At 38.9% G+C, this 15,923-nt stretch overlaps 1 protein-coding gene across 1 annotated transcript; it reads left to right on the forward strand.

The window, feature by feature from the left end:
• The first annotated feature begins 10,603 nt into the window (after positions 1 to 10,603).
• On the forward strand, positions 10,604 to 15,402 carry LOC140820553 (uncharacterized). The gene is made up of 7 exons (XM_073180844.1): positions 10,604 to 11,821; positions 12,248 to 12,500; positions 12,948 to 13,575; positions 13,708 to 14,476; positions 14,624 to 14,759; positions 14,820 to 14,933; positions 15,398 to 15,402. Exons 1-7 carry the CDS (start codon positions 10,604 to 10,606, stop codon positions 15,400 to 15,402), a joined length of 3,123 nt encoding a protein of 1,040 aa, XP_073036945.1.
• The last annotated feature ends 521 nt before the right edge of the window (positions 15,403 to 15,923 follow it).

Raw genomic sequence — 15,923 nt, forward strand, 5'->3', positions numbered from 1 at the left:
GGAGTTGCCCCTATGACTATAAGGGGAGGGATTCTATTTATAGATTACTTTATGGGCTAAACTTTGCACAATAAAGTTGCAATCTACTACTTGTCATCCTCAAACGGATGGACAAACTGAAGTTGTCAATAGAACTTTAGGAACACTTTTACGTGCTATTCTTAAAAAGAACTTGGACTGACATTTCTATGGACTTTATTTTGGGGTAGCCTAGGACTAAGAAGGGAGGGATTCTATTTTTGGAATACTTTATGGGATAAACTTGGCACAAAATTGTTGTTTTCTACTACTTGTCATCCTCAAACGGATGGACAAACTGAAGTTGTCAATAGAACTTTGATAACACTTTTGCGTGCTATTCTTAAAAAGAACTTGGACTGACATTTATATAGACTTTATTTTGGGGACCTAGGACTAAGAAGAGGAGGGATTCTTTTTTTGGAATACTTTATGGGCTAAACTTTGCACAATAAAGTTGTAATCTACTACTTGTCATCCTCAAACGGATGGACAAACTGAAGTTGTCAATAGAACTTTAGGAACACTTTTGCGTGCTATTCTTAAAAAGAACTTGGACTGACATTTATATAAACTTTATTTTGGGGTAGCCTAGGACTAAGAAGAGGAGGGATTCTTTTTTGGAATACTTTATGGGCTAAACTTTGCACAATAAAGTTGTAATCTACTACTTGTCATCCTCAAACGGATGGACAAACTGAAGTTGTCAATAGAACTTTGGGAACACTTTGGCGTGCTATTCTTAAAAGAACTTGGACTGACATTTCTATGCACTATTTTGGGGTTGCCTAGGACTAAGATGGGGAGGGATTCTATTTTGGATTACTTTATGGGCTAAACTTTGCTCAATATTGTCGTAATCTACTACTTGTCATCCTCAAACGGATGGACAAACTGAAGTTGTCAATAGAACTTTGGGAACACTTTTGCGTGCTATTCTTAAAAAGAACTTGGACTGACATTTCTATGGACTTTATTTTGGGGTTGCCTAGGACTAAGAAGGGGAGGCATTCTATTTTGGATTACTTTATGGGCTAAACTTTGCACAATAAAGTTGTAATCTACTACTTGTCATCCTCAAACGGATGGACAAACTGAAGTTGTAAATAGAACTTTGGGAACACTTTTGCGTGCTCTTAACAGAACTTGGACTGACATTTCTATAGACTTTATTTTGGAGCTGCCTAGGACTAAGAAGGGGAGGCATTCTATTTTGGATTACTTTATGGGCTTAACTTTGCACAATAAAGTTGTAATCTACTACTTGTCATCCTCAAATGGATGGACAAACTGAAGTTGTAAATAGAACTTTGGGAACACTTTTGCGTGCTATTCTTCATAGAACTTGGATTGACATTTCTATGGACTTTATTTTGGGGTAGCCTAGGACTAAGAAGGGGAGGGATTCTATTTTTGCGTGCTATTCTTCATAGAACTTGGATTGACATTTCTATGGACTTTATTTTGGGTAGCCTAGGACTAAGAAGGGGAGGGATTCTATTTTTAGAATACTTTATGGGATAAACTTGGCACAAAATAGTTGTTTTCTACTACTTGTCATCCTCAAACGGATGGACAAACTGAAGTTGTAAATAGAACTTTGGGAACACTTTTGCGTGCTATTCTTAAAAGAACTTGGACTGACATTTCTATAGACTTTATTTTGGAGTTGCCTATGACTAAGTAGGGGAGGGATTCTATTTATGGATTACTTTATGGGCTAAACTTTGCACAATAAAGTAGAAATCTTCTACTTCTCATCCTCAAACGGATGGACAAACTGAAGTTGTCAATAGAACTTTGGGAACACTTTTGCGTGCTATTCTTAAAAAGAACTTGGACTGACATTTCTATGGACTTTATTTTGTGGTTGCCTAGGACTAAGAAGGGGAGGGATTCTATTTATGTATTACTTTATGGGCTAAACTTTGCACAATAAAGTTGTAATCTACTACTTGTCATTTCAAACGGATGGACAAACTGAAGTTGTCAATAGAACTTTGGGAACACTTTTGCGTGCTATTCTTAAAAAGAACTTGGACTGACATTTATTAAGACTTTATTTTGGGGTAGCCTAGGACTAAGAAGAGGAGGGATTCTTTTTTTGGAATACTTTATGGGCTAAACTTTGCACAATAAAGTTGTAATCTACTACTTGTCATCCTCAAACGGATGGACAAACTGAAGTTGTAAATAGAACTTTGGGAACACTTTTGCGTGCTATTCTTAATAGAACTTGGATTGACATTTCTATGGACTTTATTTTGGGGTAGCCTAGGACTAAGAAGGGGAGAGATTCTATTTTTAGAATACTTTATGGGATAAACTTGGCATAAAACTGTTGTTTCCTACTACTTGTCATCCTCAAACGGATGGACAAACTGAAGTTGTAAATAGAACTTTGGGAACACTTTTTCGTGCTATTCTTAAAAGAACTTGGACTGACATTTCTATAGACTTTATTTTGGAGTTGCCTATGACTAAGAAGGGGAGAGATTCTATTTATGGATTACTTTATGGGCTAAACTTTGCACAATAAAGTTGTAATCTACTACTTGTCATCCTCAAACGGATGGACAAACTGAAGTTGTCAATAGAACTTTAGGAACACTTTTGCGTGCTATTCTTAAAAAGAACTTGGACTGATATTTCTGTGGACTTTATTTTGGGGTAGCCTAGGACTAAGAAGGGGACGGATTCTATTTTTGGAATACTTTATGTGAAAAACTTGGCACAAAATTGTTGTTTTCTACTACTTGTCATCCTCGTACGGATGGACAAACTGAAGTTGTAAATAGAACTTTGGGAACACTTTGGCGTGCTATTCTTAAAAGAACTTGGACTGACATTTCTATGGACTTTATTTTGGGGTTGCCTAGGACTAAGAAGGGGAGGGATTCTATTTATGGAGTACTTTATGGGCTAAACTTTGCACAATAAAGTTGTAATCTACTACTTGTCATCCTCAAACGGATGGACAAACTGAAGTTGTCAATAGAACTTTGGGAACACTTTTGCGTGCTATTCTTAAAAGAACTTGGACTGACATTTCTATGGACTTTATTTTGGGGTTGCCTAGGACTAAGAAGGGGAGGGATTCTATTTATGGATTACTTTATGGGCTAAACTTTGCACAATAAAGTTGTAATCTACTACTTGTCATCCTCAAACGGATGGACAAACTGAAGTTGTCAATAGAACTTTGGGAACACTTTTGCGTGCTATTCTTAAAAGAACTTGGACTGACATTTCTATGGACTTATTTTGGGGTTGCCTAGGACTAAGAAGGGAGGGATTCTATTTTTGGATTACTTTATGGGCTAAACTTTGCATCAATAATTGTCGTAATCTACTACTTGTCATCCTCAAACGGATGGACAAACTGAAGTTGTCAATAGAACTTTGGGAACACTTTTGCGTGCTATTCTTAAAAAGAACTTGGACTGACATTTCTATGGACTTTATTTTGGGGTTGCCTAGGACTAAGAAGGGGAGGCATTCTATTTTGGATTACTTTATGGGCTAAACTTTGCACAATAAAGTTGTAATCTACAACTTGTCATCCTCAAACGGATGGACAAACTGAAGTTGTAAATAGAACTTTTGGAACACTTTTGCGTGCTATTCTTAATAGAACTTGGATTGACATTTCTATGGACTTTATTTTGGGGTAGCCTTGGACTAAGAAGGGGAGGGATTCTATTTTTGGAATACTTTATGGGATAAACTTGGCACAAAATTGTTGTTTTCTACTACTTGTCATCCTCAAACGGATGGACAAACTGAAGTTGTAAATAGAACTTTGGGAACACTTTAGCGTGCTATTCTTAACAGAACTTGGACTGACATTTCTATAGACTTTATTTTGGAGTTGCCTAGGACTAAGAAGGGGAGGCATTCTATTTTGGATTACTTTATGGGCTAAACTTTGCACAATAAAGTTGTAATCTACTACTTGTCATCCTCAAACGGATGGACAAACTGAAGTTGTAAATAGAACTTTGGGAACACTTTTGCGTGCTATTCTTAAAAGAACTTGGACTGACATTTCTATAGACTTTATTTTGGAGTTGCCTATGACTAAGAAGGGGAGGGATTCTATTTATGGATTACTTTATGGGCTAAACTTTGCACAATAAAGTTGTAATCTACTACTTGTCATCCTCAAACGGATGGACAAACTGAAGTTGTAAATAGAACTTTGGGAACACTTTTACGTGCTATTCTTAAAAAGAACTTGGACTGACATTTCTATGGACTTTATTTTGGGGTAGCCTAGGACTAAGAAGGGGAGGGATTCTATTTTTGGAATACTTTATGGGATAAACTTGGCACAAAATTGTTGTTTTCTACTACTTGTCATCCTCAAACGGATGGACAAACTGAAGTTGTCAATAGAACTTTGAGAACACTTTTGCGTGCTATTCTTAAAAAGAACTTGGACTGACATTTATATAGGACTTTATTTTGGGGTAGCCTAGGACTAAGAAGAGGAGGATTCTATTTTTGGATACTTTATGGGCTAAACTTTGCACAATAAAGTTGTAATCTACTACTTGTCATCCTCAAACGGATGGACAAACTGAAGTTGTCAATAGAACTTTGGAACACTTTTGCGTGCTATTCTTAAAAAGAACTTGGACTGACATTTCTATAGACTTTATTTTGGGGTAGCCTAGGACTAAGAAGAGGAGGGATTCTATTTTTGGAATACTTTATGGGCTAAACTTTGCACAATAAAGTTGTAATCTACTACTTGTCATCCTCAAACGGATGGACAAACTGAAGTTGTCAATAGAACTTTGGGAACACTTTTGCGTGCTATTCTTAAAAAGAACTTGGACTGACATTTCTATGGACTTATTTTGGGGTTGCCTAGGACTAAGAAGGGGAGGGATTCTATTTTTGGATTACTTTATGGGCTAAACTTTGCATCAATAATTTCGTAATCTACTACTTGTCATCCTCAAACGGATGGACAAACTGAAGTTGTCAATAGAAATTTGGGAACACTTTTGCGTGCTATTCTTAAAAAGAACTTGGACTGACATTTCTATGGACTTTATTTTGGGGTTGCCTAGGACTAAGAAGGGGAGGCATTCTATTTTGGATTACTTTATGGGCTAAACTTTGCACAATAAAGTTGTAATCTACTACTTGTCATCCTCAAACGGATAGACAAACTGAAGTTGTAAATAGAACTTTGGGAACACTTTTGCGTGCTCTTAACAGAACTTGGACTGACATTTCTATAGACTTTATTTTGGAGTTGCCTAGGACTAAGAAGGGGAGGCATTCTATTTTGGTTTACTTTATGGGCTAAACTTTGCACAATATAGTTGTAATCTACTACTTGTCATCCTCAAACGGATGGACAAACTGAATTTGTAAATAGAACTTTGGGAACACTTTTGCGTGAAATTTTAATAGAACTTGGATTGACATTTCTATGGACTTTATTTTGGGGTAGCCTATGACTAAGAAGGGGAGGGATTCTATTTTTGGAATACTTTATGGGATAAACTTGGCACAAAATGTTGTTATCTACTACTTGTCATCCTCAAACGGATGGACAAACTGAAGTTGTAAATAGAACTTTGGGAACACTTTTGCGTGCTATTCTTAAAAGAACTTGGACTGACATTTCTATAGACTTTATTTTGGAGTTGCCTAGGACTAAGAAGGGGAGGGATTCTATTTATGGATTACTTTATGGGCTAAACTTTGCACAATAAAGTTGTAATCTACTACTTGTCATCCTCAAACGGATGGACAAACTGAAGTTGTAATAGAACTTTGGGAACACTTTTGCGTGCTATTCTTAAAAGAACTTGGACTGACATTTCTATGGACTTTATTTTGGGGTTGCCTAGGACTAAGAAGGGGAGGGATTCTATTTATGGATTACTTTATGGGCTAAACTTTGCACAATAAAGTTGTAATCTACTACTTGTCATCCTCAAACGGATGGACAAACTGAAGTTGTCAATAGAACTTTGGGAACACTTTTGCGTGCTATTCTTAAAAAGAACTTGGACTGACATTTATATAGACTTTATTTTGGGGTAGCCTAGGACTAAGAAGAGGAGGGATTCTTTTTTGGAATACTTTATGGGCTAAACTTTGCACAATAAAGTTGTAATCTACTACTTGTCATCCTCAAACGGATGGACAAACTGAAGTTGTAAATAGAACTTTGGGAACACTTTTGCGTGCTATTCTTAAAAGAACTTGGATTGACATTTCTATGGACTTTATTTTGGGGTAGCCTAGGACTAAGAAGGGGAGCGATTCTATTTTGGAATACTTTATGAAAAAACTTGGCACAAAATTGTTGTTTTCTACTACTTGTCATCCTCAAACGGATGGACAAACTGAAGTTGTAAATAGAACTTTGGGAACACTTTGGCGTGCTATTCTTAAAAGAACTTGGACTGACATTTCTATAGACTTTATTTTGGGTTGCCTAGGACTAAGAAGGGGAGGGATTCTATTTATGGATTACTTTATGGGCTAAACTTTGCACAATAAAGTTGTAATCTACTACTTGTCATCCTCAAACGGATGGACAAACTGAAGTTGTCAATAGAACTTTGGGAACACTTTTGCGTGCTATTCCTAAAAAGAACTTGGACTGACATTTCTATGGACTTTATTTTGGGGTTGCCTAGGACTAAGAAGGGGAGGGATTCTATTTATGGATTACTTTATGGGCTAAACTTTGCACAATAAAGTTGTAATCTACTACTTGTCATCCTCAAACGGATGGACAAACTGAAGTTGTCAATAGAACTTTGGGAACACTTTTGCGTGCTATTCTTAAAAAGAACTTGGACTGACATTTCTATGGACTTATTTTGGGGTTGCCTAGGACTAAGAAGGGGAGGGATTCTATTTTGGATTACTTTATGGGCTAAACTTTGCACAATAATGTTGTAATCTACTACTTGTCATCCTCAAACGGATGGACAAACTGAAGTTGTCAATAGAACTTTGGGAACACTTTTGCGTGCTATTCTTAAAAGAACTTGGACTGACATTTCTATGGACTTTATTTTGGGGTTGCCTAGGACTAAGAAGGGGAGGCATTCTATTTTGGATTACTTTATGGGCTAAACTTTGCACAATAAAGTTGTAATCTACTACTTGTCATCCTCAAACGGATGGACAAACTGAAGTAGTAAATAGAACTTTGGGAACACTTTTGCGTGCTATTCTTAATAGAACTTGGATTGACATTTCTATGGACTTTATTTTGGGGTAGCCTAGGACTAAGAAGGGGAGGCATTCTATTTTGGATTACTTTATGGGATAAACTTTGCACAATAAAGTTGTAATCTACTACTTGTCATCCTCAAACGGATGGACAAACTGAAGTTGTAAATAGAACTTTGGGAACACTTTTGCGTGCTATTCTTAAAAGAACTTGGACTGACATTTCTATAGACTTTATTTTGGAGTTGCCTATGACTAAGAAGGGGAGAGATTCTATTTATGGATTACTTTATGGGCTAAACTTTGCACAATAAAGTTGTAATCTACTACTTGTCATCCTCAAACGGATGGACAAACTGAAGTTGTAAATAGAACTTTGGGAACACTTTTGCGTGCTATTCTTAAAAGAACTTGGACTGACATTTCTATAGACTTTATTTTGGAGTTGCCTATGACTAAGAAGGGGAGGGATTCTATTTATGGATTACTTTATGGGCTAAACTTTGCACAATAAAGTTGTAATCTACTACTTGTCATCCTCAAACGGATGGACAAACTGAAGTTGTCAATAGAACTTTAGGAACACTTTTGCGTGCTATTCTTAAAAAGAACTTGGACTGACATTTCTATGGACTTTATTTTGGGGTAGTCTAGGACTAAGAAGGGGAGGGATTCTATTTTTGGAATACTTTATGGGATAAACTTGGCACAAAATTGTTGTTTTCTACTACTTGTCATCCTCAAACGGATGGACAAACTGAAGTTGTCAATAGAACTTTGGGAACAATTTTGCGTGATATTCTTAAAAAGAACTTGGACTGACATTTATATAGACTTTATTTTGGGGTAGCCTAAGACTAAGAAGAGGAGGGATTCTTTTTTGGAATACTTTATGGGCTAAACTTTGCACAATAAAGTTGTAATCTACTACTTGTCATCCTCAAACGGATGGACAAACTGAAGTTGTCAATAGAAGTTTGGGAACACTTTTGCGTGTTATTCTTAAAAAGAACTTGGACTGACATTTCTATAGACTTTATTTTGTGGTAGCCTAGAACTAAGAAGGGGAGGGATTCTATTTTTGGAATACTTTATGGGATAAACTTGGCACAAAACTGTTGTTTTCTACTACTTGTCATCCTCAAACGGATGGACAAACTGAAGTTGTAAATAGAACTTTGGGAACACTTTTGCGTGCTATTCTTAAAAGAACTTGGACTGACATTTCTATAGACTTTATTTTGGAGTTGCCTATGACTAAGAAGGGGAGGGATTCTATTTATGGATTATTTTATGGGCTAAACTTTGCACAATATTTTTGTAACCTACTACTTGTTATCCTCAAGCGGATGGACAAACTGAAGTTGTAAATAGAAGTTTGGGAACACTTTTTCGTGCTATTCTTAAAAAGAACTTGGACTGACATTTCTATGGACTTTATTTTGGGGTAGCCTAGAACTAAGAAGGGGAGGGATTCTGATGCGAACGTGGACGTTCCAAGGAAAGCATGGGATCCTTTGCAGTTGCCGGAGGGACCAATCACGAGGGGTCGACTAAAGAGATTCAAGGAGGCGCTACAAGGAGTCATGAGCAAGCCGGAAGAGGTCGTGATGCAAGGGAGTACGTTTGGAGGCCAACGGAATGTCATTCAAGCTTTGCTGGAGAAACCCGAGGCCACACGGAAGTGTACACGGACCTGCACACGGGGTCCGTGTCCTTTCCAAGCTGGGATGAGCAAATCCAGTGCCTACACGGACCTGGAGACGGACCCAGGCACGGGGTCCGTGCCCTTTGAAGTTGGCGAATACAGTGCCTACACGGACCCGTACACGAAGGTGAGCACGGGGTCCGTGTCGCTTGATTCCGAGTGAAGAGTTTTACAGTATGTACACGGACCCGTCTACGGACGTCTGCACGGGGTCCGTGTCCTCTGTTTTCTGCGCGGATTTATTTCCTTTTCTAGAGTTTTATTATTTTGGGAGACTAGATTTTTGGTATCTTTTGATATCTAGACTAGGTTGGACGAAATTCTGAACACATTAGACATAATATTTTGAGTTTTATCAAACTTTTGAGATTTTCTCTCAACTTTCAAGGCTTTAGCTTTGTGCATCAAAAATCAAACTTATCAAAGTTTCTAACTTTGTGGCGTTTGTCGGTTGTGCTTGTGCGGATTGTCGTAGGCGTCGTTCTTCGAAGGTTCGTATCAACTTTCGATTGTTTATCTTTGTGTTTATTTGTTGCTAAACTTTTCTAGTTTAGAGGTGAATAACACACCAAATTACTTGATTCAAAAGATCGGGAAAAACACACGGATCTTATAATCGTAATTAAATAGAGGGTGCGATTGTTTAATCGTGTTTGCTATTTATTCGTGCAAAGATTCATATTATTTGGTATCAGAGCTTGAGGTTTATTGAATTCAAGTAATTTATCTTGTTCTTAAATTGCAGATCTGTATTATTTCTTCGAATATTTTCAGATCTGTTTTGTTCTATCGTTCTTCGTATTTTTTTCGTGAATCTGTGATACACGAAATTTTGAGTCTTTTTTTCTTTTGAATTTTCGGAATTCAAAGAGCAAAAAAAAAAAAAAAAAAAAAAAAAAAAAGTACAAAAATTCCGAAAATTCACCATTATTTCTTTTTGATATATTGTTCTATTGTCTTCATAGAGTCATATTCAATTGTCTCACACAGTCACAAAAAAAAAAAAAAAAAAAAAAATTTCATATATTCGAATTTCTTGTCTACACAGTCCAAGTGAGTCGGTCGCATTTGTTCACAAGTTTGAACTTTGATTGTTTGATATACCCACAATACAAAGCTTGAGCACTTCCAAGAGAGCTTTCAAAATTCGAGTGATACACTTGAGTGAGAGTGACTTTTCTTTGGAGTGAACGGTGAGTATTTGTTGTGAGCATACAAATAAAAGGTAAAAGACGAGTGAATTTCTTTGGAGTGATCGTGAGCATTTGGGTGAGGATTATTTGTTTTCTACTAACATTTTCTTGCAGGTACAACTCTAAGAATTAGATGGAGAAGGAGGTAGGAGATAGTTCGAACCCGGGGTCATCTAAGTATCCACTAGAGGCGATGTTTGGGGACTTTAGTAGGATGATGGCGGCCCAAATGGAGTCGTTGAATGAGAGGATGGGTAAACTAGAGGTTAGTGTTAGTGGGAGTAAGTCTAGGCCTAAGGATTCGGGTAGAGGCGAAGATGAGGAATATGATTTTGGGGGAGGAGATGAGAGTCAAAATGAGAATTGGGGTAGGAATGGAAGAGGTAGAGGATTTGGTAGAGGAAGAAGGGAAGCCATGAGGAGTAGATTTGAGGAGACTAGGGAAGATGGTCACTTGGGTAGCATTAAGATGAAAATCCCTTCGTTCCATGGGAAGTCTGACCCGGTGGCGTACTTAGAATGGGAAAAGAGGGTAGAATTTGTTTTTGAGTGTCACCACTACTCCGAACAAAAGAAGGTGAGGTTGGCGGTGGTAGAGTTCTTAGACTATGCTCTCATTTGGTGGGATCAATTAGTGACCACTAAAAGGAGGTGTAATGAGAGACCTATTGAGTCTTGGGATGAGATGAAGAGAGTGATGAGAAAAAGATTTGTGCCTAACCACTACTATAGAGAGATGTTTAAGAGGCTACAAACCTTAAGGCAAGGGTTAAAGAGTGTGGAGGACTACTATAAGGAGATGGAAGTAGTCATGATTAGGGCCAATATTGAGGAAGATAATGAAGCAACAATGGCTCGTTTTCTTTGTGGTTTGAACAGGGAAATCCAAGATCAAGTTGAGCTTCGGCACTACTTGGATCTATACGAGATGGTGCAAATGGCCATGAAGGTGGAGCAACAACTCAAAAGGCGTGGAGTTGGTCGCACCAACCAAACCGGGGGTTCGTCTTCTTCTTGGCGACCAAATGCGGCCAAGCGAGATGATAGCAAAGTGGTGACCAAGCCTAAGTTTGAACCAAAGCAAGAGACACCTAGACATGGAGTACAAGGTAAATCTGAAATTCCTACTACTCGTTCTAGAGATACAAAATGTTTTAGATGTCAAGGGTTGGGCCATATTGCTAGTGAGTGTCCTAATAAGAGAGTCATGTTCTTAAATGATTATGGTGAGTATGAGTCTCAAAGTGAGGGGGATGGCGAGGGTAGTGATGATGATATGCCGGAGTTGGGGGATCCCGATGAGGGATATGGGGCGGTTGTAGGAGAAGCGCTAGTGACTAGGCGAATCATGAGTGCCCAAGTCAAGGATGAAGAGGCTAGCCAAAGGGAGAATTTGTTCCACACTAGATGTTTTGTGAATGGTAAGGTTTGCAATGTAATCATAGATGGGGGGAGTTGCACTAATGTGGCTAGTGTTGAGATGGTGGGAAAATTGGGATTGCCTACAATAAAACATCCTCAACCATATAGGCTTCAATGGTTGAACGATTGTGCGGAGGTGAAGGTAAATAGGCAAGTTCTAGTGTCATTTTCTATTGGGAAGTATGTGGATGAGGTTTTGTGTGATGTGGTACCTATGCATGCATGTCATGTCTTGTTGGGTAGACATTGGCAATATGATAGGCGTGTATCACATGATGGGTTCAAGAATAAGTATTCGTTTGTCTTGAAGAAAGAAACCGTTGTATTACTTCCTTTGTCCCCAAAGCAAGTGTTGGAGGACCATTTGAAAAAGAAAAAGAGAGATGAGGCCGAAAAAAAGAGTGAATTCAAAAGTGAGGTGGCCTTAGAAAACAAAAATGAAATGGCTGAAAAAAAGAGTGATCAAAAGAGTGAGATAGCCATAAAAACAAAAAAAGAGAGGAAAGAAAATGAGGGGAAAGAAAAAGAGAGGAAAGAGGCCAAAAAGAAATCTTATATGGCCAAAAAAGGTGAGGTAAAACACTTGTTGCACACACATGAGCCACTTGTGTTAATTCTTTACAAGGAGATTCTCCTTAACACAAGTGATATAGCCGGATCCCTTCCGAGCATTGTTGTTTCACTATTGCAGGAATTTGACGATGTATTTCCGGAGGAGCTACCTCAAGGCTTACCACCATTGAGGGGGATTGAACACCAAATTGATTTGGTGCCCGGGAGTGCCTTGCCGAACCGTCCAGCTTATAGGAGCAATCCGGAGGAGACTAAGGAACTACAAAGGCAGGTAAGTGAGTTATTAGATAAAGGTTATGTGCGTGAGTCCATGTCACCTTGTGCGGTGCCTGTTTTACTAGTTCCTAAGAAAGATGGCTCATGGCGTATGTGTGTGGATTGTAGGGCAATCAATAACATAACCATTAAGTATAGGCACCCCATACCTAGGCTAGATGATATGTTAGATGAATTGCATGGTTCTTGCATCTTTAGTAAAATTGATTTGAGGAGTGGCTACCATCAAATTAGAATGAGGGAAGGTGATGAGTGGAAAACTGCTTTTAAAACTAAGTATGGGTTGTATGAGTGGATGGTTATGCCTTTTGGCTTAACTAATGCACCTAGCACCTTTATGAGGTTAATGAATCATGTCTTGCGTGCACATATAGGTAAATTTGTTGTGGTTTACTTTGATGATATCCTAGTGTATAGCAAGAATCTTGAAGAGCATGTTAAACACTTGAAACTTGTGCTAATCACATTAAGGGCTGAAAATTTGTATGCTAACTTAAAGAAGTGTGATTTTTGTACAAACAAACTTGTGTTTCTTGGTTTAGTTGTGAGTTCACAAGGGATACAAGTGGATGAAGACAAGGTAAGTGCTATTCGGGATTGGCCATCGCCTACTACTGTTGGTCAAGTCCGAAGCTTTCATGGTCTTGCAAGCTTCTATAGGAGGTTTGTAAAGGATTTTAGCACATTGGCGGCACCGATGACGGCGGTCATCAAGAAGAACGTCCCATTCTGTTGGGGCGAGGAGCAAGAGAAGACCTTTAATATTATCAAGCAAAAATTAATTAATGCTCCTTTACTTGTGTTACCTGATTTTGCTAATACTTTTGAAATTGAATGTGATGCATCAGGTGTAGGTATTGGTGGAGTGTTGATGCAAGGAGGGCGGCCGGTGGCATACTTTAGTGAGAAGCTCAATGGAGCGGCATTGAACTATCCCACGTATGATAAGGAGTTCTACGCACTTGTGAGGACCCTAAAGACGTGGCAGCACTACTTGAGGCCTAAGGAGTTTGTGATTCACACGGATCATGAGTCTCTTAAGCACCTTAAGGGGCAACAAAAGCTGAACAAGAGGCATGCTAAGTGGGTGGCCTTCATAGAGACATTCCCCTACATGATCAAGTATAAGCAAGGTAAGGAAAATGTAGTGGCCGACGCACTATCACGGAGGTATGTACTTTTCTCTACTTTGGAATCTAAAATATTGGGGTTTGAACTTGTTAAAGAGTTGTATGTGCTAGATGATGATTTTAAGGAAGTATTTGAAACTTGTATGCATGGTCCACATGATAAATTCTACTTGCATAAAGGTTTCTTGTTTAGAGAGGATAGATTGTGCATTCCCAAGTCATCGATTCGTGAATTACTTGTTAGGGAGGCACATGGGGGTGGCCTAATGGGACACTTTGGGGTGGCTAAGACTTTAAGTGCATTGCATGAACATTTTTATTGGCCACACATGAAGCGTGATGTTGAGCGTATTTGTGAGAAGTGCATAACTTGTAGACAAGCTAAGTCTAGGACACTACCACATGGATTATATACACCACTTCCCGTCCCTAGCGAACCTTGGGTTGATATATCTATGGACTTTGTTTTGGGATTACCTAGGACAAAGAAGGGGAGGGACTCTATATTTGTTGTTGTGGATAGGTTTTCTAAAATGGCACACTTCATTGCTTGTCACAAGACTGATGATGCATCTAATATTGCGGACCTATTCTTCAGAGAAGTTGTTAGGCTACATGGCATGCCTAGGACCATTGTGTCGGACCGTGATGTTAAATTCCTAAGTTATTTCTGGAAAACACTGTGGGCTAAACTTGGCACTAAATTACTGTTTTCTACGACCTGTCATCCTCAGACTGATGGTCAAACGGAGGTAGTTAATAGGACGTTAGGAACTTTATTACGTGCTATTCTCAAGAAGAACTTAAAGAATTGGGAGGATTGCTTGCCATTTGTTGAGTTTGCGTATAATCGTTGTGTGCATTCTACTACTAACTATTCACCATTTGAAATTGTATACGGTTTTAATCCTTTGACTCCGTTGGATTTGATGTCTTTACCTGTGAGTGAAAGGTTAAACATGGATGGCAAAAAGAAGGCTGAATTTGTTAGGGGGTTGCATGAAAAGGCCAAAGCCAACATTGAGAAGAAGAATGAGCAATATGCCAAGCAAGCCAACAAAGGGAAAAAGAAGGTGGTATTCGAGAAGGGCGATTGGGTGTGGCTACACTTGAGGAAGGAGAGGTTTCCGGAGAAGCGACGCTCAAAGCTATTACCTAGGGGCGATGGACCGTTCCAAGTTCTTGAGAGGATCAATGACAATGCCTACAAACTCGACTTGCCGGGTGAGTATAATGTTAGCTCTACTTTTAATGTTAGTGACTTGTCGTTGTTTGATGTAGGAGACGAGCAAGATTTGAGGACAAATCCTTTTCAAGAAGGGGAGGATGATGCGAACGTGGACGTTCCAAGGAAAGCATGGGATCCTTTGCAGTTGCCGGAGGGACCAATCACGAGGGGTCGACTAAAGAGATTCAAGGAGGCGCTACAAGGAGTCATGAGCAAGCCGGAAGAGGTCGTGATGCAAGGGAGTACGTTTGGAGGCCAACGGAATGTCATTCAAGCTTTGCTGGAGAAACCCGAGGCCACACGGACGTGTACACGGACCTGCACACGGGGTCCGTGTCCTTTCCAAGCTGGGATGAGCAAATCCAGTGCCTACACGGACCTGGAGACGGACCCAGGCACGGGGTCCGTGCCCTTTGAAGTTGGCGAATACAGTGCCTACACGGACCCGTACACGAAGGTGAGCACGGGGTCCGTGTCGCTTGATTCCGAGTGAAGAGTTTTACAGTATGTACACGGACCCGTCTACGGACGTCTGCACGGGGTCCGTGTCCTCTGTTTTCTGCGCGGATTTATTTCCTTTTCTAGAGTTTTATTATTTTGGGAGACTAGATTTTTGGTATCTTTTGATATCTAGACTAGGTTGGACGAAATTCTGAACACATTAGACATAATATTTTGAGTTTTATCAAACTTTTGAGATTTTCTCTCAACTTTCAAGGCTTTAGCTTTGTGCATCAAAAATCAAACTTATCAAAGTTTCTAACTTTGTGGCGTTTGTCGGTCGTGCTTGTGCGGATTGTCGTAGGCGTCGTTCTTAGAAGGTTCGTATCAACTTTCGATTGTTTATCTTCGTGTTTATTTGTTGCTAAACTTTTCTAGTTTAGAGGTGAATAACACACCAAATTACTTGATTCAAAAGATCGGGAAAAACACACGGATCTTATAATCGTAATTAAATAGAGGGTGCGATTGTTTAATCGTGTTTGCTATTTATTCGTGCAAAGATTCATATCAGATTCTATTTTTGGAATACTTTATGGGATAAACTTGGCACAAAATTGTTGTTTTCTACTACTTGTCATCCTCAAACGGATGGACAAACTGAAGTTGTAAATAGAACTTTGGGAACACTTTTGCGTGCTATTCTTAAAAGATTTTGG

This window comes from Primulina eburnea, unplaced genomic scaffold, assembly GCF_022965805.1.
Source record: "Primulina eburnea isolate SZY01 unplaced genomic scaffold, ASM2296580v1 ctg1208, whole genome shotgun sequence".
Classification (NCBI taxonomy): Eukaryota; Viridiplantae; Streptophyta; class Magnoliopsida; order Lamiales; family Gesneriaceae; genus Primulina; species Primulina eburnea.

What these genes read in the sequence shown, in the direction of transcription:
- LOC140820553 (XM_073180844.1), top strand. Translation starts at nt 10,604, where the DNA reads ATGAAAATCCCTTCGTTCCATGGGAAGTCTGACCCGGTGGCGTACTTA. An exon ending in ATTGGCAATATGATAGGCGT is followed by an intron (nt 11,822 to 12,247) that starts GTATCACATGAT and finishes TCACTATTGCAG; the next exon opens with GAATTTGACGATGTATTTCC. An exon ending in TGGATTTGATGTCTTTACCT is followed by an intron (nt 14,477 to 14,623) that starts GTGAGTGAAAGG and finishes GTATTCGAGAAG; the next exon opens with GGCGATTGGGTGTGGCTACA.